General features: G+C 34.4%; 1 protein-coding gene across 1 annotated transcript; it reads left to right on the top strand.

Annotated features, from left to right (window-relative positions):
- The first annotated feature begins 725 nt into the window (after positions 1 to 725).
- On the top strand, positions 726 to 24,659 carry LOC131622195 (ferredoxin-dependent glutamate synthase, chloroplastic-like). The gene is made up of 33 exons (XM_058893218.1): positions 726 to 1,131; positions 2,251 to 2,563; positions 2,914 to 3,356; positions 3,443 to 3,574; positions 5,422 to 5,520; positions 6,474 to 6,544; positions 7,161 to 7,257; positions 7,727 to 7,819; positions 10,382 to 10,527; positions 11,070 to 11,229; positions 12,369 to 12,479; positions 12,584 to 12,799; positions 13,668 to 13,825; positions 14,252 to 14,381; positions 14,863 to 14,921; positions 15,106 to 15,211; positions 16,528 to 16,624; positions 16,789 to 16,904; positions 16,989 to 17,186; positions 17,347 to 17,457; positions 18,361 to 18,600; positions 18,690 to 18,788; positions 18,907 to 19,002; positions 19,092 to 19,289; positions 19,371 to 19,445; positions 19,621 to 19,749; positions 19,854 to 19,952; positions 22,340 to 22,482; positions 22,575 to 22,668; positions 23,345 to 23,583; positions 23,707 to 23,785; positions 23,922 to 24,005; positions 24,125 to 24,659. The coding sequence occupies exons 1-33, from the start codon at positions 874 to 876 to the stop codon at positions 24,284 to 24,286; spliced, it is 4,851 nt and encodes a 1,616-aa protein (XP_058749201.1). The 5' UTR covers positions 726 to 873; the 3' UTR covers positions 24,287 to 24,659.
- The last annotated feature ends 3,128 nt before the right edge of the window (positions 24,660 to 27,787 follow it).

Below are 27,787 nucleotides of genomic sequence, written 5' to 3'. Positions count from 1 at the left end.
ATTTTATGTTTTCAAAGTAAAAACGGTTGATCAAAATCATGGGAAAAGTATATGTATTGGACATTATATTTAATAGGAACATTAACATTTAATAGCTAATAGGGTTTTGTAATATATATTTTAGAAAATAAAAATAAAAATAAAATACCAACAAAAATTAAGAGGGTGACACATCACCCGTAATTAATGTCAAATCAATAATATTGAGTTATTTTGTTAAAAGTCTTTTCTACCCATGGAATAAGAAAAGTTTTAGTAGTTTTTTCAGAGGGCTTTTAGTGTAATTTCCAGATACTTTTGTTTTTATATATTAATAATAGATAAAATGATATAATGAATGATCCATTTCAATTTTTAATACACTTTTTCAATTTTACCCTTTAATTAATAAAATTTTTATCATTCCCAATGATAATATAGTAAAAATATAATTCTCTTTTACTTTTAATTACTTTTCTTAATCTGTATAAAATAGTGGACTGAGTCACTTACTCTAAAACCTAGGGAGTAATAGTTATACAAAAATCAGTGAGAAGGTAGATTCAAATCCACAACATTCTATTAATCAAACAAAAAAAATTACATGAAAAAAAAATAGGAACCCAATCTATGATGGTGCTGACGCGGCGCATTGTGTTAGCGTAGACCACACCACAGAGAAAAAAAAACCCAGTGATAGAGAGTGTGTGCTCACTTAACATTTAACAAACCAAGATGGAAAGGAATGAGAAGTTGGTGGTGTGTATGAGCTAAGCATTTTGTGACCTCTCCCTCTAGTTCTTTTTATCTTCATTACTTCATTCTCACTCACACACTCATTTATTCAAACACTTACCACACACTTTCATTCTCTCCCACTCTCTCTCTCTCGCGATGGCGCTGCACACAGTGTCGTCCGTTTCTCAAGTGCTACGTCTCTCCGATACATTCACTCCGATCGGTAACCGTCACTTGCTCGTTGACTTTGCGCCTTTCCGCCGCAAATCGAAGAGGTATAATCGCAGGTTGACGCCGTTTGTTTCTCCAGCTAGCCTCCGTCGGAGCCCCGTCAAATCGGTTCTCGAGCTTGATAAACAGCTCAATCCCGCTCCTCCTCCTACTTCTTCTTCGACTTCCGATTTAAAACCACAGGTCCGTTTTCATCATCTGTTGCTATTTTTGCATAACGAGTTTTTTGGTTCTTTGATTATTGTGTTTCGAAATGTTTCGTTTGATTGAACTGAAGGCGGGGGTTTGGAATTAGACGATACTTAATCAGCTCAACTTCAACACCTTGCTTAAAAATAAGCACTTATAAAAAAGCTTGTATAAGCTATTTTTCTTACAAAAGATAAAATAAATTTATATGATTTTTATACGTCCTATAAATTGTTTTCATTAGTGATTTTTGAGAACTTATAAAAATAAGCTCAAAAAAGTTTATGAATAATGATATAATAGCAGTTTTGATGAGCTCTTTCAAACACTGTCACAAAATTTATGGCATAAGATAAGCTCAAATAAACTAATCCAAACAGGCCCTAAGTCTTAACATAAAACAGCTTTTTCTACGGAAACATTGCAGTGAAAAATCATACCAGAAAATGAATCTTTTCTAGTTTATAGAGAATTGAGCTCACTAGAGTTTTTCTTTTGAAACGAAAATCCAAATTTGAACGAGGATGAAATGTCTGTTGGAAAATTTATAGAGTATGTAAACTGGAATAATATACATCCTTGGATTCTATGGTTTTAAACTGGGGTAGCTTTGCTAGTAAAATAAGACCTCTGCCGTCACATTTATCTATAAAAAACTTGTTGCAGTGGTCACTCTCAATTGCTATTTTAGTTGTAACAAAAAGAAGATTGTTTTGTTAAATCTTTGAGGCCTCCGTGAAACTTGGAAACAAGCCAGCAATGTATGAGAATTGAATTTTATCATTCAAGCTTGGGAAGTGCCAAAAGACTAACTTCGTTAGATTAGTTTTTAACTAGGGGTAAAAGATAACTTAAAAAACTGGGTATAGAGAGGTCATATCAAATGTGTGTTTGTTGAGAATAGAAAAGTATCCCAAAACTAAAGCTCTGAGAGGTCAACATCTTGTCCCCCTTCCTAAGTAGCTGCTGTCCTTTGAATCTCAAGACTATGGCTCCAAGGCTCTCTATTCACTATTTCAAAAATTATAGCTGTTGAGTGAGAGCTAGAAACTCATGTGGTTTGTAATTTGCACGGCAAAATGTTTAATGATTCTAGCTCCGCTTGTTGGTCAGGTTGCAAATTTGGAAGATATACTATCAGAAAGAGGTGCCTGTGGTGTTGGATTCATTGCCAATTTGGAAAATAAAGCATCATATGAGATTCTCAAGGATGCTTTAAAGGCTTTAAGCTGTATGGAACATCGTGGGGGCTGTGGTGCAGATAATGATTCTGGTGATGGTTCTGGGGTTATGACTGCAGTTCCATGGGATCTATTTGACAATTGGGCAAACTCGCAAGGGATTTCATCCTTTGATAAGTTGCACACTGGCGTCGGAATGGTTTTCCTACCCAAAGATGTAGAACTTATGAATAAGGCCAAGAAAGGTAATAATTTTTTTATTATTTTGAAAGGCCTGATTTGTCTAAGCGTGCATGATGTCTTTGTCTTATATGGTTTCACTAAGATCAGCATGTTTATGTGTTTGTGAACAACTTAATTTCTGTTTGATGCTCTCTCTCTACCCACACACACCCACACCCACACCCACACTCTCAGATGAACACATTCACTCATTTGGCTCATGGATTTTTCTTTTTCTCTCGTTGATCCATTTTGCAAAACTTTGTTGCTGCAGTCATAGGTTGTGTAGTGCACTCTTTTAGATGCATCAAAGGGAATATTCAATTTAACACAACAGTTTGTGTTCTGACATATTATTTTCATTTTTCTTTAGTTATTGTAAATACTTTTCAGAAAGAAGGTCTTGAGGTGCTTGGATGGAGGCCAGTCCCTATAAATACTTCTGTTGTAGGTCGTAATGCAAAGGAGACCATGCCCAATATACAGCAGGTTTTTGTTAAGATTGGGAAGGAAGAAAATATTGAAGACATTGAACGAGAACTATATATCTGTCGGAAGCTGATTGAAAAAGAAGTAAGCTCAGAAAGTTGGGGAAATGAGCTTTATTTCTGTTCTTTATCCAATCGAACAATAGTTTACAAGGGGATGCTTCGCTCAGAAGCTCTGGGGTTATTTTATTCTGACCTTCAAAATGATCTTTATAAATCCCCCTTTGCCATTTATCATCGAAGGTATAGCACAAATACTAGTCCCAGGTGGCCTCTTGCACAACCCATGAGACTTCTTGGTCATAATGGAGAGATCAACACCATACAGGTTTAGCTCTTTTTTTGGCATTAAAAATCTTCCAATGGATTTTACCTTGGAAGGATTTATGAATTGACTACATGTATGTTGTGCAGGGGAACTTGAACTGGATGCAGTCACGAGAGCCTTCGTTGAAGTCACCTGTATGGCGAGGTCGTGAAGATGAAATTCGTCCATTTGGAAATCCAAAGGGATCAGACTCGGCAAATCTTGACAGTGCTGCAGAAGTATGTCAACAACTCTTTATAAAGTTATTAATTCATTCTGCTAAAGCATCATGATGATAATAATGATTCATTTAAAATTAGTTGTTGAAAAGAAATATGATCCTCATACTCTTACACTTTTATTTGGGGGTTTCATTGTCTATTCTAATCTGTATGAAATTTCAAGATATCCAAGTTATTAGGCTAAGACTTTGATCATGGTGCATGCATTTGTATAAACTGAAATACTTAATACAGTTATTATAATACTTCTTTGATATAGTAAGGTCTCATGTAATCCTGCTGTCTGTGCTATGTCTTCTTCCCTTATGGATCTTAATAGATAAAATAATATTTTTTATTTGTTTTAGTTTTCAAATTGTTTTGAAGCCTTGGAAATGGCCTTCTGGCATTTTTGTTAAGCAATTGCTATTTTTAACGACAAATGTTAGTATTGTTAGTATTATGCTGCGGGTGGAGATTGAACCCTTGACCTCCTTATCACTCCACTCCTCCACCCCAACCACCAATCCAATATTGAATCCTCTTGTTCAACAATTGATCTGTGTGGTTTTTTTGATGTCCTTGAACTTTATTGTGTATTTATTTTAAAGGATATGGTTGGAATAAGTGGAGCCAACTATTTTGACCACAAACTTTGTCGAGAATCCTACATTGGATGGTGGCATGATCCAAATAGTGGTTATAAACAAGACCTTACAAATTGATTTTGTGGTGTTGAGTTATTCCCAACCCAAAGTCAAAGATATTGTTAGAGCCTATCCTATATTGATTGAGCCACCCATTATCGAGTCAATGGGCCGCACTTTAGATGTCTAATCTGGAGTGTAAGTGGGGTGTGTTGCGAGTCTCAATTTGGATAATAAATATGGCCTCTGTAAGGCTTTATAGAGGCAACCCACACCATACATGTCGATTTTGTGAGATTGAGTTAGTTGCAACCCAAATTCTACCAGACTTGTTTGTAGGGTTTTGACACTTATGGATGGGTGATTGTTTTTTAGAATCTTCTTCCTACACTTCACATATATTCTATTATAGTTTTTGGACTTATGTTTGTATTGATGGAACATAACGGAGCGGAGTGGAGCGGAACATGACGGAGCGGAATGGAATATAGATCCCACTCAATTGTTTGGTTAATTTATTAAAAATCTCTCATTCCATCACATACACCCCAAATTGGATGGAACAAAAAATTAGAGAATTGGATGAAATGAGGTGGAATAGATTCCATCATATTCCATTCCATTCCATCAATTATTTGCAAATCCAAACAATAGAACCTCATTAATTACCACTCCATTCCATTCCATCATATACCACCGATCCAAACATATTTACAAATGGGGGTAGTTGATAGTTTTTTTTATAAGTTAATGTCCAATAGTACTGGGCGTGAGGGGTGGGGGTGTATTGGAAAAACCAAGTCCCAAAAAGATTAAGGATAGACTTAGATATGAGTTTATAAAGAGACACCCCTTATCTTTTAGGCTGGTTTTGTAAGGTTGAGTTAGACCTGATATAAAAGTTTAATAGTTTCATTTGAGAACTTCTAGAGGGATAGGTGAGTGGGCTCTTTAGAGTTACTGAGCTTTTGTTCATGTGTTTTATTTGTTCGGTTTGTTTGCTCTAGGCAGATCTTTTATCCTTATTTGTTTCTATTACTCTTATTTGTTCTCCCTCTTTATCTGTTGTATTTTATACTTTATTATATGTACAAATTCCTCATTTGTACTGTTTTGTGAGCCCTCTGTTTTTGAGATTTTTTCTGTGCATCAAATTTTTGCGAGCCTTCATTAGTCATGTTTATATCTGAATCTGAATGGTTTCATCATATGGTTCAGTTATTAATAAGAAGTGGTCGAAGCCCTGAGGAGTCCATGATGATCCTTGTTCCAGAGGCTTACAAAAATCATCCAACACTGACAATCAAATATCCTGAGGTATTTCTTTCCCCTTTCTTTTAAGTAAATTATGCATTATCTGCACATTTATGCTTAGTGTCCCCATTTCGTGATTATATATTCTCAGTTAAAGCATGCTCTATCCACGTCTTTTATCAAGATAAAAACACATGCTCTTTGGTCTATTGTATACCATATCTCATATTTGCCATAGTACTACATTTGTTTATCAAATAAGACAGAAAAATTGCAGAGATTCCTCGTGCAGTTGGGAACAATGGTATTAAGGGCAGATAGTTGTTCATCGTGGCAAGCCTACACTCTGTCCTAAAAGTATGTTATATGGATTACGACCTATAGCCGAAACATGACAGTGAAATATGATACACTCCCTCCGGCCTTAAATATAAGCAAAAAAAAATACATGTATCTCATCCAAATTTGCTCTAAATACATTACCTTCTTGCTTATATTTAAGACCGGAAGGAGTATATATAAAAAGTCTACTAAAATACTGCAGAATATAATAAATTAAAAAAGAACTAATAGCCTATTTAAAACCAGTGAACCAGAAACATATTGCAATAAATGAAAACTAACCAAAACTGTCATTATTAGAATCCCTTGTACAACTGAACAAAGTTGACATAATCACAAAAAGAAAGAAATAGAGATAGACCAAGGAATATACAACAGAACAGGGGAGACAAAACAGGGTTTGAAAATAGGAAAATGCATAAAAAGGAAAGGAAGAATAGAGTGGGTTGATCATCCAAGACCTGCAATTTGTTGAAAATTGATCATTTACTGGAAAAGGGCCACTTGTCCGAGATGGCAGAATGATGTGAGAGCAGCTGAACAGGGTCACTTAAGGACATCATTGTTCATGCTTGTCATGTGGATGCTCTGTTCATTCTTACTATGCAAAAATTAAAACTATGTTCTTTTATTGCATCTTATCATATCTTACAAAATGCTTTTTTAATTCTCAGGCAGTTGACTTCTATGACTATTACAAGGGCCAGATGGAAGCTTGGGATGGACCCGCCTTGCTTTTATTCAGGTATATAGATGAAAACAAATCCAGTGGAACATGTTTGCATTGGTGGTACACCACTTTATCGATTCATCCTAATTAATACGACATGACTATAAGAATATTGAGCAGTACTAGGGTTCAACAATGCTAGAAAATGAAAGATTGTCTTGAGAATTAGGCGAGAGAGTGCTGTCTGATTCTGAACACTACTTTAATTGAATGAAAAACTGATTACAACTGATGTACATATATATAGAAGACTGTAACTAGCTAGATAACTCTCCGACACACATTAGATGTCAGATGGTGACAAATCTGACAATAATTGTTGAGTACAGTTTTTAGAATCTGACTTATTAAGCTACAATGCATCAACCAAACCAACTCAGAACTGTTACTGGAAACTTCAATATTAACTAAACAACCGAGTGTTTACTGTCATTACTAATAAACTCTGTCACATTAGGGAACAGTTCGTCCATTGTTTAATAAACTCTGGTTCTGCTCACTGTCATTAGGAAACAGTTCGTCCATTGTTTAATAAATTAACCTGAAATTAATAGGCAGAGAAATTTTTTCAATATTTTCTCTAAGCGTTTATTTTTCTGCGAGTGTTTGTAATCCGATTTATGTGTCACAGTGATGGAAAAACTGTTGGTGCATGCCTTGATCGAAATGGACTTCGACCTGCTAGGTATTGGCGAACATCAGACAATATGGTCTATGTTGCTTCTGAGGTGAAGTCCCTAACTTTTATCCAATATGGTTGATTTAAAGTTGTATGATTTCATTGATCAGATGGCAGCTCTATTTAAACAAATTAATACATGTATTTTATTCACAACTTTGAAGAATATTCGGATATATTTCTACAACATGTATACAGTATATACAGACACACTCAAGGACAAAATTTCCAATATTAGTTTTCTCATATTTCTTCTGTTCTTTTCTCTATGCACATCCTGTTAGTGCCGGTCTTTCTTTCCCTTTGCTTCTGATGTCTTTTTATATGTCTTAACTCAGAATATTTAAATCTAATTATTTGGCCACTTTAAAAAAGTGATTTTTGAAAGCTGCATCTTAATTACTAATATGTAGTAATGAGAGTCATTATTCTGAAGTCAACGATTTAGTTTGATGACTTTCAGTTACAGGATTTAAGATATTATGTTTATTTTTTTTTTCTTTCTATTTCTGTTTTAGGTTGGTGTTGTACCAATGGATGAATCAAAGGTTATCTTGAAAGGCCGATTAGGTCCAGGCATGATGATAACGGTTGATTTACTTGGTGGCCAGGTTCGCACTGCTATTTTTCTTCTCTTGGTTATCACACTTTTGAACATAGAATTTTTTAGCTTGTAATGGATGTTTGTTCCTGCATATGTGAGTATTATTTATTTAGATATTTATCCATCTTAGAGTTTTCCTTTTATTTGAGTATTATTTATTTAGATATTTATCCAACTTAGAGTTTTCCTTTTATTTGGTGCATTGTTTTGTGCGCCCCAATGTGAACCACACATTGCCTCTCCATTTGTATTTATAGAGTTTTCCTTTTATTTGGTGCATTGTTTTGTGCGCCCCAATGTGAACCACACATTGCCTCTCCATTTATATTTATAGCCTTATCTGTTGATACTGGAATTTCATTTATCAAGTAAAGATTTATAATTATAGTTTACAAGAAACGTAGGGGGTCATAGCCCTTTAACTAAAGAAGAAAAGGGGTGGGTGGGGTAGTTCAGCTGACACTTGCTAGTTGGGTTAAAAAAGTTGTAGGTCCAGGGTTCAACACTTGGCAGTGGCATTTACCTGTAACTTAGTGGAGATATGAGAACTACATAATATGAATTAGTATTAGTATAAGAGATGTAAGCGTTTCTTTTGAAAGCATATAAATGGAAGTTTCATGGGTCGTCCTAAAAATTCTGACTCAAGAATAGCTCATCTGATGTCATTTTATGTCACATTGGATAATTATGTTTAGTTGACTGATAAAATCATTTATATCATTTGTAAGATAACATTAATATATGGTGAGTGTCACGTGAGGAGGAGGAGAGGGATTTTAATGAAGGGGAGGTGAGAGATTTTTTTTAATTATATATATGTTTGGTTCAAAAGAGGGGAGGGATGGGAAAGGAGAGATTTTAATAAAAAATATGTTAGGTTCACAAGGGAAGGGAAGAGATTTTATTAATAATTTACATTTTTATCTATATGATCTTGTATAAATCATATGATATTCAAAAATTGAAAAATTCATAAATATTTTTTGATAATAACATATGCATAAATAGTTAAACAAAAAACTTATATTGAGTGATTAAAAAAATTACAACTTATTACATAATGTTAAAAAAATTGAATACACTTCATTTATAATATAATTCTCCGACACAAATTAAACTATGTGTTCATAACAATTTTTAAATCATGATGAACCATCTTGTTAAGGAATGTGGTTGGGCCTAACTCAACCCTACAAAATCGGCTAGAAGGGTGAGGATTGCTCCCACTTATAAACACATGTTCAGACCATATATTATCTGATGTGAGACTCTTAATATACCCCTTCATGCCCAGGACTAGACAACTGGAGCGTGGAAATAAATGGTGGGTGGCCCGATTGCGGAAACCTGATAGTAGGTGGTCCATCGGATCTTAAACGAGGCTCTGATACCATGTTAAGGAATGTGGTTTGGCCTAACTCAACCCTACAAAACCTGCTAGTAGGGTGAGGATTGCCCCCACTTATAAATACATGTTCAGTCGGGCCATATATTGTCCGATGTAGGACTCTTAACACATCTAATAAGAAAAATACATAAAATAAGTTATTATTAAATAACAGAAAAATAAAAAATATTATATATAATTTATATAGCTTATATTAAATTACAAAATATTTATATTATTAAATATTATATATAATTTATATTAAATAATAAAAAAACAAAAAAATAATTCGAAGGTAGAGAACAATTATAATAAATTGATGGAAGTAACATAGAAAATCACAAAAAAAAAGTAATACGAAAGAAATGAATAATTTAAAAATATTAAAATAAAACTGAGGATATTATAGTAATTATAATAAGTTTTTAAATATCAAAGTTCAAATTCCCTCCCCTCCCTCCAAATCTCCCGATTTGGGGGGACGCAAAAAGTGTGTTTCGGAGGGGTTTTGCTCCTCTCCCCTCATAAAATTTGAACCAAACACATTTAATTAGAAATATTTCCTCGTTTCCCCTCCCCTCCATTTACCCCGAACCAAACAGACAAAGACAAGTTTCAGTCTTATGTTGTTCATTGCTGTATTTATTATATTAGAACAATTGTTTGTACTATGGGCATGTGATAAACGAAATCCACAGCCCAATATAGTGTCCCAGCTTTTTTATGATTCTTTTAGAGCTAGTTTATTGTTGTACCTATTTCTGTTATTCAGTCTCAGTATAAATATTAAGATTCAGCTGTATCCCTCAGTTCAGTTCTAATGCATTCAAGGAGATAGGGATTAAAGGAGTTAAGGGGTTAAAGGTCCAGGGTTTGAATCCTGGCAAGGGAGAAAATACTAACATAGCAATTAACATATTAACATTTGACATTAAAAAAAGGCTCTAATGCATTCAATTTACATTTTCTCTGACGTTTTCTCTCAATTTCTTCCCTCTGAATTTCTAATACAGTCTGTGATTCCAATGTCTTAAATTGTGGATATTGATGCCTGTGCTCTTGTATGAGAACATATTTTCTCTTTTTCTTTGCCAAACAATATGCTCAATTTTCATTTTAAAAAGGCTGGATATTCTCTTTCGCGGGCTTAATTCCCTTTCCAAACCTTTTATGTGGCAGGTCTATGAGAATATGGAGGTTAAAAAACGAGTAGCCTTATCAAACCCATATGGGGACTGGATCAAGGAAAATCTGCGGTCTTTGAAGTCTGGGAATTTCCTTTCATCCTCTGTGATGGAGAATGATGCAGTATTAAGACACCAACAGTGAGAGTTCTATGTAGATTTTTCTCTTAGTTTATATCTTTGATGAGGGAATTTGTGTTTTAAAGTGTTGACATTTTCAATCCCATAAGTCTCATTACTTTACTCACTGTTATTGTCTTAACAATCCGTGTGCTTTTTATTTACTTTCTTGTTTTTTATGAGGATTCAAAATCTGGTTTGATTGAAAACAGAGATTTAGACAATAACACGCTCCCTTTCTAAATTAAAATATTCTTCTCTAGGTTGTAGGTAAAGGACCTTTATTTGTAGTGTCCCTTGTTTTTCAGTATCAAGTTCATTGAATTGAGGCTGCTTCCTGTGATTTATGTTGAAATTTTATAAACTAATGTTCTATGTTGATGGGAAAGTGGGTTCACTCTTCATTTCAACTTACAATACACCATCTTTATGGCATGTTGATGTAATGAACTTTAGGCTAATGTTCTATAGCATGTTGATGGGAAAGTGGGTTTGCTCTTCATTGCAGCTTACAATGCAACATCTTATATGGTTCTTACTTAACCGCTCTTTGGTGAGACCAGGGCATTTGGGTACTCCAGTGAAGATGTCCAGATGGTGATTGAGAGTATGGCTTCTCAAGGAAAGGAACCTACATTTTGTATGGGAGATGATATTCCATTGGCAGCGTTATCTCAGAAACCTCACATGCTTTTTGACTACTTTAAGCAGCGGTTTGCACAGGTAAGCAAGACCACTTTCCTACAATTTATTTTGCAAAGTAATTCCCTCTCTTACAAAGATTCCTCTTCAAAAAAAGATTACTCATTCACAAATAAAATAACATAAATAAGAGAAAAAGCTTTTCAGTCACAATTCAAATACGAATTCAGGAAACAACGGAGGCTAGTAAATATATTCAAGACACAAACACCTAGACTTCTAAAATAGATCTCGCAAAGGAACCCCCTCCCTCCACAAAAAATTACTCCTTTTAGATAGTTACTAATAAATATGTCGATTATTCTCATAGTTATACGTGGTATCTATCTCCTTTACTAACCGATGTACGCTAGCTCCCCTTTATTCTTTATCCTATCAATGTAATGTGGATTCATGCATATATGTTTAGTTTCCTTGCTTAGTTACTGAGATATTGGTAAGCTCTCTTTGTCTAATTTATTAATGTACCTTTTTCTCATGTTTTCCTTCTACATTACTTTTAGAAAAAAGCAATGTAGTTCTGTTCCTTTTTTTTTGCCACCTTGAAATGCGTGGAGGTTTTTTTAGGAAACATGTTTAAATGATACTATCCACCTTTTAAACCATTAGCATCTTATTTTGAATGTTTAATAGTTAATCTTGTTGATTGGTATTATGACCTAGAAGAGTCATGGATATTGCTACTGGAAATTGGAATGAGGAGTTGCATCCAAAATGTATGCGCGCGCACGTTCATACTTCACCCACACATATAATATAAACACAGTTTGCTCTGTTGGTGTTACACAAGAATTTGTTTTAGAATTAGGGTTGGATGGGGTTAGAATGGGAAGTGTTGGGATGTGTGGGTATTCGGCATAAGAGTTTGTAGTTCCATGTTTAAAAGAAACACCAGAAGACATCTTCTGAACATTGTTTTGAACAAAGAGAGCGACTATGATATACCATACATGAATCTGGATCTGACTGGACTTTCAATTGACCAACTTAAAGAATTTTTATTAACTTTTGGGTTACCTATTAAATTCCTAAATTTTAAATTGAACTTGCCTAGGCTTCAGTAACTTATCAAATACGGTAAAGCTTCATTCTGTTGCAGTTAAGATTTTTACTGGTTTTTTAATTGATCTTTGCATGTGATATCTTTTTTATGCTAACAGGTTACAAATCCTGCAATTGATCCCCTTCGAGAAGGGTTGGTTATGTCTCTTGAAGTAAATATAGGGAAAAGAAGGAATATATTGGAAATAGGACCAGAGAATGCTTCACAGGTATTTTTGCACACATCGGTAATGTTTGTTAGTTATAATCAAATAATACCCATGGTTTTGATGCCTTTTCCTTCACACGTGATGATGGTATGTTTCTGGAGCAGGTTATATTATCTAGTCCGGTATTGAATGAAGGGGATCTTGAGTCATTGTTAAAAGACCCCCACTTAAAACCACAAGTGTTGCACACATTTTTTGACATAACTAAGGGGATTGATGGTTCCTTGGAGAAAGCATTAAATAAGCTTTGCGATGCTGCAGATGAAGCTGTTAGAAATGGTTCCCAGCTGTTAATTCTTTCAGACCGATCAGAAGCACTGGTAAGAACAATCAAATAGCATCTTTATATTTTTAAAGAAGTGTATATATAATAGCTCTCAAGGGTAGAGTAGAGTTAGACGTGATTAGTTGGTACGTATTTCATTTGATGATTACTAAACTCTATATGCTATTGTTAAGATCCAACTTTAGGATTGAGTTAGACCCTCACATCTATAACTCTGACTCTGAGGCATAATCAACTCGCTCTAAGTCACCGTCTGCCTCCCCTCAACTGAAACTTTGAATAGTGCTTTTATCTTGGAAAATGAGATTTTACCAGAGAGAACAAAGGAAATTGAATATCACATTATTGCACCAAGAAATGCTATTAATACGCTTTCTATACTTTATTATTGGGTGAAGTTCTAGATGGGTCCACTGAATAACCAAGTCTCACTATTGGCAAGGCCTAAATGAGATTTTACCTAATAATAGAAAGAGTGTATTGTTAACATTTATTTCTCTTCTTACATGGATAAATATACTTCATATTTGCGTTTATAAATTTTGCATTTATAATGAAGCACGACTCATGTAGTTTATCATTTTAGATTGTTTGGAAATATGTGAAGTCCGATCATAACAGGCTAAATATTTAAGAGAGATCGAATTAAATTGATTGTAGTTGGACTTAATTCTTAGCAAGGAATTTCTAGTGTGGTTTGATCTATGTATTGCCTCCTTCTAGCTGAAAAAAACACCGGTTGTTATTCTTGTATGAAGTATGGGTCATTACTGTTATTGTGCTGTGGATAGCCGCCACCAACTATCTTTGTATAATGAGATTTCAATAGTACAGTTGGAACTTCGATTGACCTTTTCTGTGTGGGGCGGGGCTAATTATACAATACATTTTCTTGGTTTCAGGAACCAACTCATCCTGCAATTCCAATACTTCTTGCTGTTGGTACTGTTCATCAGCATCTAATCCAGAATGGTCTTCGGATGTCAGCTTCAATTATAGCAGATACTTCTCAGTGCTTTAGCACTCATCAGTTTGCCTGTTTAGTAGGATATGGTGCAAGGTTATTCAATGCCTTTACTTAAGCCTCTGTTAGACATGTTTTAGTTAATTGTTTCTGCCTTGTTTTAATCTTAGCTTTGGAATTATGTTTTTTTTCTCTAATTTTGATGTGTTAGTTCTAAATATGAAATATGAATTAGGCTGGGTCACTGATGGTTCTTTTATTTGTGTTTTTGTGTTAGTTTTCCATTTTTATGATACAGTTGCAATCTTACCCTTGTAACAAAGCTATTTTTGCATTTGAACTTGAATAAACCTGATTGTCTTACTTTTCCATGAAACAATTGTTTAATGCTGTTATTGGAATTAGTTCCCCCTTGTATTAGTTGTTTGCAGCAAAGGAAACCGGGAATCATGCTCTGTTTTAATTCCTTTTCTCTACATTTTTGAGCATGTCATGACATGTCTGTCTATCTGTTTGTTTTAGTGCTGTGTGTCCATACTTGGCACTGGAGACATGTCGTCAATGGCGTTTGAGTAATAAAACGGTAAATCTGATGAAGAATGGAAAGATGCCAACTGTGTCAATTGAACAGGCGCAGAAAAACTACTGCAAGGTTAGTGCTTAACTTCAAGCGACTATTATGGATGCGGAACTGAAAAGCAATGTCTTAATTGTTAGTTGCTGTAATTGTGACGGCTATGTGCTTTCCTGGTTATTTAGATTTGTATTTAAAATAGTAGTCTTCAAGGACACGAAGGAAAGCTGCATTTGATTAAAACCCAAAGTGAGATTCACCAATACCATCAAATGGGTTAACTCATTACTTAACTTTGTATGGGATCACAATTCCATTTTAACATTATTAGAAAAAGAAGGAAGTATAAAGAAAAATGAAGAAATAGGAGTCAGAATGATTATTGTTATGATATTATGTGTGTTGATTGACAATACACTAATCTTTTCTCTCCTTTACGATGTCTATTTTTTGTTTCATTGTTCTTCCAGTTAACGAATTCCTCTTTCAGTACTATTACTATTACTATCACTATCACAAGATAGCTAATGGCAAATTTTGCAATTTTCCTGCACGACAGGCTGTAAAAGCAGGTCTTCTTAAAATTCTTTCCAAAATGGGCATCTCACTGCTTTCAAGGTACATGATTGATGCAATTATGAGAATAAAGGCATGGAATGTTATAGTCTCTAAACTTGAAAATGTTGTCTCAACGTTTTACATGGAATTAATATTTTCTCAAATGTTTATTGTTTTCTTTTCTCATATTTTCTTACCGATGTCATGGTTTTGACAAATCTATTTTTCAATTCCTTGTATATAGTTACTGTGGTGCACAGATATTCGAAATCTATGGACTAGGGAAGGAAGTTGTGGATCTTGCATTCAGCGGAAGTGTATCGAAAATTGGTGGATTAACTTTTGACGAGGTGAGCAAGAATACATAAATCAAGCCTATATGTGAGAATGAAATATTACTACTAAACTATTTGAAGTAGAAGATTCTATTCAATATGAATAAATAATACCTTTCATCAACAATATTATAGATATCACTCAATGGCCGTAGGTATTACAGCTAATTAAACATTGCTTGGATCACCATAATAGGACCTCTCTCTCTCAAATATGAATGTTTTTGGTATTTACCTAATATTAAATTGGTAAGCTCAAAAAATAATTGTTGAGTCTCTAATAGAAACTGTATTTTGGCAGCAAGAGTAGCTGCAGGTTTTTGTGCGGAAAGTCTTGATGTTTAATAATATTGCAGTATAACTTCTTCAAAGTAGCTCATTTAGGACCAGTATTTGACACCTTCCTTTTATTGGTTCAATTAATAGATGCTTGCCAAGGGAATTATGGATCTAATGTTAGAATATATGGAAATATCTTATAACATCTGGTATTAGCAGTAGTCAATTCAAATATACCTTTTTGTTTGATCCCTTAAATATTAATGATGTTAATATACGTTATTATGTTAAATTAAGATACGTATCTTATCATTATATCTTTCTTTACTGCAAATGTAGCACTCTTGGACAATGTGTTCATATGGATAATATAATTTGCTATGTATGTTACAATGAAAATAATAAATTCTTTGATTTCTTACCTAATACCAAAGAATAATATGAAAAGTCAAGAGTTTAAACAAGAGAGTAGTAGCTGCGCTTGTATTTGGATGTAGCTATTCTGGCTGTCTCTGAAAATTGTACTATGGAAAGCAATTGTGTATGATAACAAAAATGGCGGGAAGCAAAACTTTATACATTATTTTTATATATCCACGATCTATCAATTTTTGTCAATATTTAACTTTACTCATGATTTCTTATCCTTCTTTATTGTACTTCTCATTTAGTTCTCTTGTTGAATTCTTCTTTAATAAAACTTGTGTGTCTAAACTACACCATTAAGGTATATTATATAGACTAAAATTGATTTGTAATTGTAACAGATTACTTTGAATGACTCCTTCATGGAGAATTTGAGGTTTGTGATGTAATCTTGCAAATTCAATATTAATTGCTAGGCTTTTGATACTTACCTTCGGTCTTCTCTGGGCTTAAAATCTCACGTGTCAACACTATTAGGGGAAATTATGCACTTTTTCTTTAGCTTAAGAATTTGTGAACAAATGTTTATGAGAGTATCAGTGGAAAAATACACATGCTTTTGGAATTTACTATATGATGGAAATCACTGATAACAAAACTTCCCTCTTACTCTCTATGTGGCACAGCTAGCTAGAGAGACATTGTCTTTCTGGGTGAAGGCATTCTCTGAAGATACAGCAAAAAGATTGGAAAATTTTGGATTTATACAGTTCAGACCAGGAGGTAGGAATTACTGCTTAATCTTTCAGAGTTAAAAAATCAGTAGACATTTTTGCATGGTTTCTGGAAGCACAGAATAACTGTTATGTTTCTATTGATGAAATTGCATTCAAATTAATATCCCTGGTGCATTATAAATTGACCGATTTTGATTTACATTTTTAAAGGCGAGTATCATGCAAATAATCCGGAGATGTCAAAGTTGCTCCACAAAGCTGTTCGTCAGAAGAGCCAAAATTCCTTTTCAGTTTATCAACAATATTTGGCTAATCGACCTGTGAATGTGGGTTCTAAAAATCACACTTCTGGACATTATTATTGATTTTATTATAGCAGGAATATGTGAGATATCTTTTATTCCTTGCAGGTTCTCCGTGATCTTCTCGAGTTCAAAAGTGATCGTGCCCCCATACCAGTGGGGAGGGTTGAACCTGCTTCATCTATTGTGAAACGGTTTTGCACAGGGGGGATGTCTCTTGGAGCTATATCTAGAGAAACTCATGAAGCAATTGCAATTGCAATGAACAGATTAGGTGGAAAATCAAATTCCGGGGAAGGTGGTGAGGTAATATAATTGTCATCCCAATTTAACTGTTGGTATAGATGCATTTGTATTCCGTATAGGCAATTTTTTGTTTTTGTTTTTATTTATTTATTTATTTTATTTTTTCAACATTTTACTTTTTAATTCACCACGACTTCATATATTTGTATATTGCATTTAGGATCCTATTCGCTGGAAGCCACTTACTGATGTTGTTGATGGTTACTCTTCAACTCTTCCACATCTTAAAGGTCTTCAAAATGGGGATACTGCTACTAGTGCTATTAAACAGGTTATTGCACTGAAACTTTAGAAAATAGCTTCATAAACTTTGTTGACTATAGTAAATTTGTCTTGTTTATTGCAGAATGGTTATGGCTTTATTTATTCCTTCTATTATCAAAATTAAAATGCTTTTCTATTTTATATAATCCTTATTGCACACAACTTCTCAAAAGCTAGCATTCTCAGTGTCAAACTAAATAACGTGATCTGATTTCTTTAGCCAATGCCATGCAAAAACATGATTTTGACGTGATTCGTAAGAGCTAGTGCCAACTCCGCCACAGTATCCTGTAACTGTGTGCACACTTAAATTAAAATTGGTAAAAAGAAAGGATCGGAACAAACTAATGTTATTGACTGATTGTCTTGTGAATTAAAGAATAAACATCAAAGAACATCAACTTCTAAATTTGTTCTGCATTCCTGAACATGAATATCAAACTCGGATCCTCAAATAGTATGGATAGTCTTCTTGTTCCCACTCTCTCAAACCTAGGTGAGGAATGTGGAAATCTTTTGTGCTCTTCCTACAATTGAATAGGCATGTGGGAAGCTCCACCAATGGTAGAGCTTCCAACTTGTAAAGGCATTCCCGTAGTATTAACTTAATAGTTCAGATGCAAGAAGGAAATACAGCAAAAGTTTATAAGTTATAGATCCTGTCATACAAATTGCATATTCTTTGGAGGTGTGACTTACATTTTATAGACAAATAAGTAAACATTATGTGTTAAAAATTTATGATCTTATTTATGTCATAATCCAATTGGATACTAGTTAGCTTTTATAATCATTTTTCTGGCTGATTTAAATTGTATTTGATCAAAAACTGGCCAAGTAATAGCTCTAGCCATATATTAATTATGGTGAACAATGGTAATCTGATAAAATAAATTTTCCTTTGGATCAGGTTGCTTCAGGAAGGTTTGGTGTCACTCCAACATTCTTGGCAAATGCTGATCAATTAGAAATCAAAATTGCACAAGGTGCAAAGCCTGGTGAAGGTGGACAATTGCCTGGGAAAAAAGTTAGCATGTATATTGCAAGGTTGAGAAATTCTAAACCAGGAGTTCCTCTTATATCTCCACCTCCTCATCATGACATTTACTCTATCGAGGATCTTGCTCAGTTGATATTTGATCTTCACCAGGTTACTCTCTTGCATGTCTATTCACTTGTCTCTTTTGAATGAAATCTAGTACAATGGGGAAACATCTCTTTCATTCACTGTTTGAACAGGTGAATCCTAGGGCCAAGGTATCTGTGAAACTGGTTGCTGAAGCTGGAATTGGCACAGTTGCATCCGGGGTTGCAAAGGGCAATGCGGACATTATACAGGTTTCTACTGTGGCCTGAAATCTATTATAGTTTTAGATGCATCTATAGTTTTATTCTCAGACATCTGTTCTTTCATTGTTTGTGAAGCATAACATGTTATAATGCGATCGACTTGCAGATTTCAGGACATGATGGAGGAACAGGAGCAAGCCCTATAAGTTCCATCAAACATGCAGGAGGTCCTTGGGAACTTGGACTTACGGAATCTCACCAGGTTATAATTGAGTCATGAAACTGTGTAATTACAACTTATTCTTCATGAAAAGTTATTTTCCATTTGATTGTGGACTACTTTTCTTTCAGACACTCGTTGCAAATGGACTCAGAGAAAGGGTTATTCTCAGAGTTGATGGTGGATTTAGAAGTGGAGTTGATGTCATGATGGCAGCAATAATGGGTGCCGATGAATATGGGTTTGGTTCAGTGGCAATGATTGCCACTGGCTGTGTTATGGCTCGCATTTGCCACACCAATAATTGTCCAGTTGGTGTTGCCAGTCAGGTTGTTAGAAAACTGATTTGTCATTACATGCTTTTAAGTACTTATGACTTGGTCAACATCTAATTTGTCATTACATTTCAGAGGGAAGAGTTGCGCGCACGCTTTCCTGGTGTTCCTGGTGATCTTGTCAACCTCTTTTTATATGTAGCTGAGGAGGTATTCTGGGGCTGCTATTGATATCTTTCATGTTCATTTTTCCATGTTTCGAAGTTACCTTATTGGTTTTAATTTTCTCGTTCCAATTTAAAATTTAGATTAATTAGTGTTTTCCTCTTCCTGCTTAGAATAAATATGATTATTTTTACTATTTTTATCATTATTATTTGACCAGGTAAGAGGCACGTTGGCACAACTGGGGTATGAGAAGTTAGATGATATAATTGGCCAAACAGACTTGCTGAGACCAAGAGACATATCTCTTGTGAAAACTCAGCATATAGATCTGGGTTATATCCTCTCTGTAAGTATAGCCTATAATCATATATTTCCCCCCCCCTTTTTTTAGCCTGAGTTTTATAAGGACCTGCTTCTCTGACTTGTATGTTGTAAAATTTTCCTTTTCAGAGTGTTGGGTTACCTAAATGGAGCAGTACAGAAATCCGGAATCAAGGGCCACATACAAATGGTCCTGTTTTGGATGATGGTTTGCTAGCAGACGCAGAGGTAACCACTATACATATAAAGTATAAACAGCTATAGGTGTTGACAATAAGACTAGTTTGTAGGCATGAATCATAGTTAGGGCTTAAATATGAGGACTCTTTATGAACCTGTAATTAACTATTGAAGAATATAATACAAGAAGAAAAAAATTGAATCTACTACTAGTTATTGAAGTCTGAACAGAAAAAGAACAGACTCTCCAAGGATTTCCACTTCAGAAAAAAAGAGTTTCTCCTTCAGCTCGTGTCCCGTGTTAATCAAACTTGCATCCTTTCCTGCCTGTCTTCTCTAACTGCTCCTAACTAATGTACATTCCGACAAACTAACTTCTTTAACTAATGGCATTTACTTCTGTTATTCCTAAGACATGTTGGGTTCAAGTGTGACCCATATACTCGATGCTTTATGTTTTTTTGGTGGAGGCATGGTGTCTCGATCTCTTGGTGGTCCTGGTCATTTTTCTGTTGTTTCTCCCGATACTCCCCGAACTCTTCAACAAGTTGTATGAAAGCCCTGATTTAGCTTAGTGAGAGGGAGTGGATCTTGGTGTATTACATCCTTGTATCGAAAGTTTTTCTGGTGGTGTAATCTGTAGGCATATGTTGTTGGTTGTAACGGAGGTGCAAGTGTAGGATGTGGGGGACTCACTTGAGGGAGAGATTCTCGGGTTCCAGTGTAAGTAGTTAGTCTCACATCCACTATGAATGATCTAAATGCTGGATATGTAAGGGGGATGACATATATCCAATGTCTTAAGGTTTTAGATGAAGATGTGATGTCAAAGTCTCTTGTTAGTCTTAGATCGTTGGCCCGTTGTTACTCTCGGCGCTCCCCCTAACTCTCCAACACGACTCTACTTTGAAGTTAAATTTATTCATAAGCCACCCGTGCAAAAAGTTATCTTACAATCTCAACTTCATAGATAGGATCAGGAATTTCCACCAGAGTTAACACTTGTGGCTTTCTAAATTTACTTCTTACATTAGCCTTTTAGTTTATATCTAATTAAATTGGTTTTACTCATGGAATTTATGAGAATATACCAATCATATTTAGCCTTCAAGCCTTTTTGAGTTTACAGTTTCTAAAGTTTGTACGGTTCTAAATCTCTTGCTTAAGATTACGATTGATAGACAACATAGAACATGACATTTAAGAACCCATCTTAGCATTTGGACTTTGAATCTTAACCGAATCCTACAAAACTTGCTTGTAAGGTGACAAAAGCAAATATTCACTCATTTTACATGGGGAAAAAGAAGTAATTTTAAATGCTAGAGGGAGTGAAACCAAAAAAAAAAAAACACAAGAATAAGGACAGGTTTGCTTGTTATTCTTCTTCCGCCTGGCAAATGCTTGTCATTATTCTCTTCAGCATAATAAATAAAAAGGTCCAGAAACTATTCAAATTTTATTTCCATCCATTACTTAAGGTATAAAGAGTGAAGGGGACTAGAGATTACTGGATTCCTACTAGTGTATTTTTAAATGTAATCTTTATCATTTATTTACTTGAAGTTGATCGCAAAGTTCTCTTCATTTCTGAAAAAGCACTTAAACTAATGTGTTTCCAGACGAGTAATTCAATTTTTATAAAGGGTGTTTCCTGATGCGTAATTCAATGGGTTAAGTATGTTTTTGGTCGTTATAGATATCTCAATTTTTTTTTAGTTCTTATTAAAAAAATGAGATATTTGGTCCCCATAAAATTATTATGCACGTAGTTTTAGTCCCTACTGTTAAACCGATGTGTATTTTTAAATGGTTATTTTACAAACATGTTTAGAACGTTATAAAAAGTTCCTCGAAAAAAAAGAAACTCAATTTGATTTTCAAGTCGAGATTTGTATTACTTTTATCATTATTTTTTGAAAATTAAAAAATTCATATTTAATTCTTCTCATTATAAAAATGCTATAATTTAGTAAAGAAATATTTTATAATATTCTAAATACGTATGAAAAAAATTATTCAAAAATTTAAAATTTTAAGGGTAATTAAACAGTTTTCAAAATTTTAAAAAATAACGGGGCCTAAAAATGCATGCATAAAAATTTTAAAAGGACTAAAATATGTCATTTTTTTAATAGGGACTAAAAATGAAATTTGAGATATTTATAGGGACCAAAAACATACTTAACCCTAATTCAATTTATATTAACAAAGGGTTGCGAAGGTGCAATCTAACTATGAAATATTGAATGAAACAAGTTCCTACTATGCTTATCTCTCAAAGCTGGATTCCCAGTATCTCTAATTTCATAAGTTGTTCTACTAACTCTCAGTAGTGTTTTCAATAGAAAAAATAATAGAAGGAAGAAAATAGTTTTTGTACTTTATAGAAATATGTCATACACAAGTCAGTAATATAAAATACTTTTGTCCAGATTGCAGATGCCATTGAAAATGAAAAAGCAGTTAGTAAGACCGTAAATATATACAATGTTGATCGTGCTGTCTGTGGTCGTATAGCTGGTGTTATTGCAAAAAAATACGGTGATACTGGTTTTGCTGGACAGTTGAATTTAACGTAAGATCTCCCAATATGTAGTTTCAACTCTAATATCTTGAAACTGGAAGTATTTAACTGAAAGCTAACTATGTTTTTCTCCATGCTTCCAGATTTACAGGAAGTGCTGGGCAGTCATTTGGATGCTTTCTGACACCAGGAATGAATATTCGCCTTGTGGGAGAGGCTAATGATTATGTTGGAAAGGTATTGTATTAACTCTGCAGTGGTGCCTTAATTGCAAATTTCTTTTGAAAATTTTGTACTTAAAATATGTTGCTATGATTTCCGCTTATCTAGTGATTTAGAGTGAGAGGCTTGGGCTATTAAATTTTGAGAGTGGTAAGGGAGTGAAGGAAGTCAAGAAAATCCGAGTGGAGAGTTCTGTAGAAACTGTTATCAGAATATGTTATTTAAGTTAATAGTAAACTGTTGGAATATTCAGATTACAGTTTCTATAGAAATCTTTAATGTTCCACTTCCCTGGACCTCTTTAATGTTCCACTTCCTAAGTGGTTTAAATTCACTGTTCAACAAGAAGGTTAGGTAATCCATCTCAGGGAATATTGATAGTTTGACTACACATCTTGTAAATTACATTTGCATTTATATTCCTTGTAATATTTATGTATATAAAGTAGAGTTACATATCTTTTAGTTGCTATAAAATTGTGACCTAAAAAATTTCTCCTAAATTAATACTTACACCTTTACTAAATAAAAAACAGAGAAATAAAAAGTTCTCCTAAATTAATACACCTTTTCTAAATCACCATGATGGGTGAAATTTATGTTTTTGTTTTAAAGTACCCGTTCTGAAATTTTTACTTAGATACTTAAGTTGAGGCACATTTTTCTCATGTTTATTTGTGACTGCTGTTAGGGAATGGCTGGAGGAGAATTGGTTGTCACTCCAGTTGACAAGACAGGGTTTCAACCTGAGGATGCAGCTATTGTGGGTAACACTTGCTTGTATGGGGCAACAGGAGGGCAGGTCTTTGTAAGAGGGAAAGCTGGTGAAAGGTTTGCTGTCAGAAACTCACTTGCTGAAGCTGTAGTTGAAGGCACAGGAGATCATTGTTGTGAGTACATGACTGGTGGCTGTGTGGTTATCCTAGGAAAGTGAGTAATATTTCTTTGTACTCTTCTCATGCTCATCATCTACCCCTCTTTCTTGGTGTAACTTTTCATTCAAGTATTTGAAATAAGTTGATTGAGGTTTTCACACATTTTATGCCTTGACAGAGTGGGAAGAAATGTAGCTGCTGGAATGACAGGAGGGTTAGCTTACATTCTTGATGAGGACAATACTCTCATTCCCAAGGTATAATAACCCATTTCACTATGCCTTCTCCATTTTAAAACAAATAGGAGGAAAATATAATAACCTTGAAAGTGATCATTCTTGTTGCTTGAAATGAAATCTTGCTGATCTTTTGTTTCTCTTTTGTCTGAGACAGATAAACAGAGAAATTGTTAAAATTCAACGAGTATCAGCGCCTGTGGGGCAGATACAGCTGAAGAAACTAATTGAAGCCCATGTTGTAAGCTCCTAATACAAATTCACTAGAATTTATGCATGTGCAATTATAATATAAGCAGAAAATCACAATTTTATACAAGTTAATAATCACAACGCACTATCATTTTTTAACCTATGAAGGAAAAAACGGGTAGCAAGAAAGGTGATACGATCCTGAAAGATTGGGACAAGTATTTATCACTATTTTGGCAGTTGGTTCCACCTAGTGAAGAAGATACTCCTGAGGCTAATGCCAAGTATGACATAACTTCTACGGAACAGATCACTTTGCAGTCTGCTTAGGGAGCAAAGCAAGCTTAGATTTATTGCGCCAGGCTATGGAGCTATATTGTGTCCCTTAGTTTTATAGGGATGGGGAGGCTATCAATGGGGTGAAAATACTAACCAAATTATGGGATTAAACTTCCCGTTAAATCGTCACCGGGCTTCATTCAATCTCAAGATTATATATTCCATTCTGCACCTGGAAGAGGCCTTCTCTCTCTTCAGACGCTTTTGTATAGTCATTTGAAATAAAAACTGTAAATAAAATACAGTTTATTCAAATCTGATAGCAGGTTTTTGTGGATGGTAAAAGGTAAATTAGCTGGGGCATGATTCTCTGTTCATCTCCCTGTCATTTCATGAAATGAAAATTATTATTCTCACTTGCAAAGTCGATGAGTTCCTTCGTTGCACTAATTCAAATTGGTTGTTGTGATGCGTGCATTGCTGCGTGTTCAATAAGACCCTCTAATCATTACCAAAAATAAAAATAAGACTCTAATGGCTTTATTACGTTGATGTTTTTGAGCATAACTGCAAGTATGAATTGAATACTGTATTGAAATTAGGGATTTGAGACTGTTTGTAAGAAGAAAAATGGATGTGAAGTGAGTTCTTTTATTGAAATGATCATATAATATTTTTTGGCAGTTAAGCCGTTTCATTCTAAGAGAAAATAAGATAAGGGATACCACCATAGTGAAAACAGCTGTGTTCGGACATACCCCATCCACACAACAAAGCTAGTCTTAAAAATTAATTCAACTTTTGAACAACAAAACACAAACGCAATTGACACACAACAAATGCCTAATAGGTTGTTTAGTGAGGTATGCATGTAGATTATTTGAAGTTTGAAGTTAGAGCATTTGAGCATGTTCTGTTTATGCATTTTCTGGTTTCTGGAGCATACGAAAGTTAACTTTTGAGTTTTGTTGTTCTCCATTGCAGAAGTTAACTTCTGTTTTTTGTTGTTCAACATTGTTTTTTATTTTATTTTGCTTGTTATACCCTCCATATTTGGCTTTTTTGATTATGATATGATTTTCTAGTGTAATAATAGGTAAAATGATTGACAACGTCAACATAGTAAGACATGGTAGAGTGACCTAACATGCTTCCGTTCGGAGGGAAAGATTTAGACCCTATCGTCCAGTCGTTGGTGCCGTTTTATTTAATGTAAAAGCATCATCTTCCAGTGTTCACATATCTCCAATACCGTCCTCCGGAGACATGAGTCCTATGCTGCTGCCCTAAATGGCCTAGAAATCCAACTTGATGCTGCCGTTCACAGGGCCGGCCCAAGGGCCAAGCCACCGAGGCTAGGGCTTTAGGCCTCAAAAGTTTGGGCTTAAAAAATGCCTCAAATTTTTTTATTTTGTTATAAAAATATATAATGACACATTAGTCACATATATAATTGTAGTTGAATTGTTAAAATTTAGACCTCTTTTCTTTTTGGTCTTGATTTTAACTCTTAGCAACCACAAAATTATTATTCAAAAATATATTTTAAAGGTCTCATTTTAAAGTTTGTTTTAGGCCTCTAAATGGGTAGGACCGGCCCTGGCCGTTCATGATGTTTATCTAGGAGGTCCCTCAGACACCTCATTACTCTATTTGTATGTGGATCATGCGACTAGGCACGTGTGAGAAAGATAAGTAAAATAAATTTGTATTTATTCTTTTAAACATATATATATTAAAGATTTGAACTTTCTGACATTGATGTATTTTTTACAGTACCACGAGTCGTTAAAATGTATCAACTACAATAGGAAGATTGTGAAGTAACCATAGCCTGGAGAACCATGGTTTACAAATGTCATGCAACTATCTAGGTTGCAAGATTAATGCAAGACTGAGTATACTTTTATTAATCATGGTTTGTTGTCTACTTTTATTGAGAGATCACACTTTGAGATTTCTTCATTCCATCTTTTGATCGGCGAGATGTCCGTCGCACTTAATGATGTGTCATCTCTCTTATATCTTTTGGCCAGGAAAATATTTTCAAACTATTTAAGACTTAGTAGACCTGAGGCACTTGACACGATGATGTAAATATTTGAGAGTTGACCCAAGTGATGCCCAACAAAAAATAGAGGACACTAGAGAATGTCATGCCATATTTGAATTTTTGAAGAGGCTGTACAAATACCACCTGGATGTAGTAGTTAAAGCTGATGGCGATGAAGCACTGGTATCACATCATAAAGAATGTGCATTGAGGTCATTCCTCTTATATTTGGTTGACACATCCATATTTATGGACGAAAGTGCATACAATGTCGATGTTGTCTACCTGAGACACTTCATTGACTTAGAGAGGATTCATGAGTACAATTGTGGGCCCCTGTTTGGTTTACCTCTACTTCCAGTTAGGTGAAGTTAGTTTATGGATGACTTGACAATTGACAAAACAAAAAAAATATTTACAACAATATATTTGCACCTTTAATGTAACAAAATTTTCCTAACACTTGTGCTACGCCATTACTGTAAACACAAGCCTCTCAATCAAATGGTTTTGATGAAGACAACATGGATATCTAACTATCAAGAAAGGATGAGAAAAAGATTCAAAGAGCATTCAATCCAAGTCTCAATATAGCATCAAGATTGTTAAAACAACTTTTGAAGACTTTTGGAGTTAAGGTATAAACATGTTATTATCTTGATAAAATAGTGCTCAAAATACATACAATATTGCATAAAATCACTAAGGTCTTTTTCTAGAAAATGTTGACATTTTAGAAGTCTTAAGAAACAAATTTTTTATATCTTCTTTCAGTGTAACCGGTTACGGTTATAGGCGTAACCGGTTACGGTCACGCAGCCAGATTTCCTTTGCTACTGGTTTTCTTTTTCTTTCCAGCGTAACCGGTTACGGTTCTTGGTGTAACCGGTTACGAAAACGTATTTTCAAATATTCTCTTTATAACGGTACAGCGTAACCGGTTACGGCCATTCTCGTAACCCGTTACGGCTGAAACAGTAGCATTTGTTCATTCTTTTTCAGTGCATACGAATCAGATTTTAGTTCACTCAAACATTGCATCTTTTCACATAATCTTACCCTTTCTTAAAGGTGTTAAGGCACTATATATACTCTCATTTTCAGATATCATATTCACCTCTTTCACTTTGCAATTATACACATTTATTCTCTCAAATTTCACACCAAGTGCTCTTTAATATTCAAACTTTCACATTGATATTTTTTCTGCATTAGTGTTCCATACATGTCCAGAAAAAATTCATATCATTGATCATAAACATTGAGCACTATACTATCATTGATAATTGCTTGAAAGGGAAGATCAATCAAGAGATTGATACATTGTTCTACTATTCAAACTCTTATACAAAATCAAATACTTGTTGTATTCTTGTTATCCAGGATTGTTGGAAACAAGTTAGACACTTTGAGAGGATTGTTCTCATAAGTGGTCTTAGTGAAAAATCCAAGAGGATTGTTCTTGGTCCAAGAGGATTGTTCTTGGTGTTTGGTTAGGC

This window comes from Vicia villosa, unplaced genomic scaffold (genome assembly GCF_029867415.1).
Source record: "Vicia villosa cultivar HV-30 ecotype Madison, WI unplaced genomic scaffold, Vvil1.0 ctg.000025F_1_1, whole genome shotgun sequence".
NCBI lineage: Eukaryota > Viridiplantae > Streptophyta > Magnoliopsida > Fabales > Fabaceae > Vicia > Vicia villosa.
Note: the sequence above shows the minus strand (reverse complement) of the source record. Positions and strands in the feature narration are given on the sequence as shown.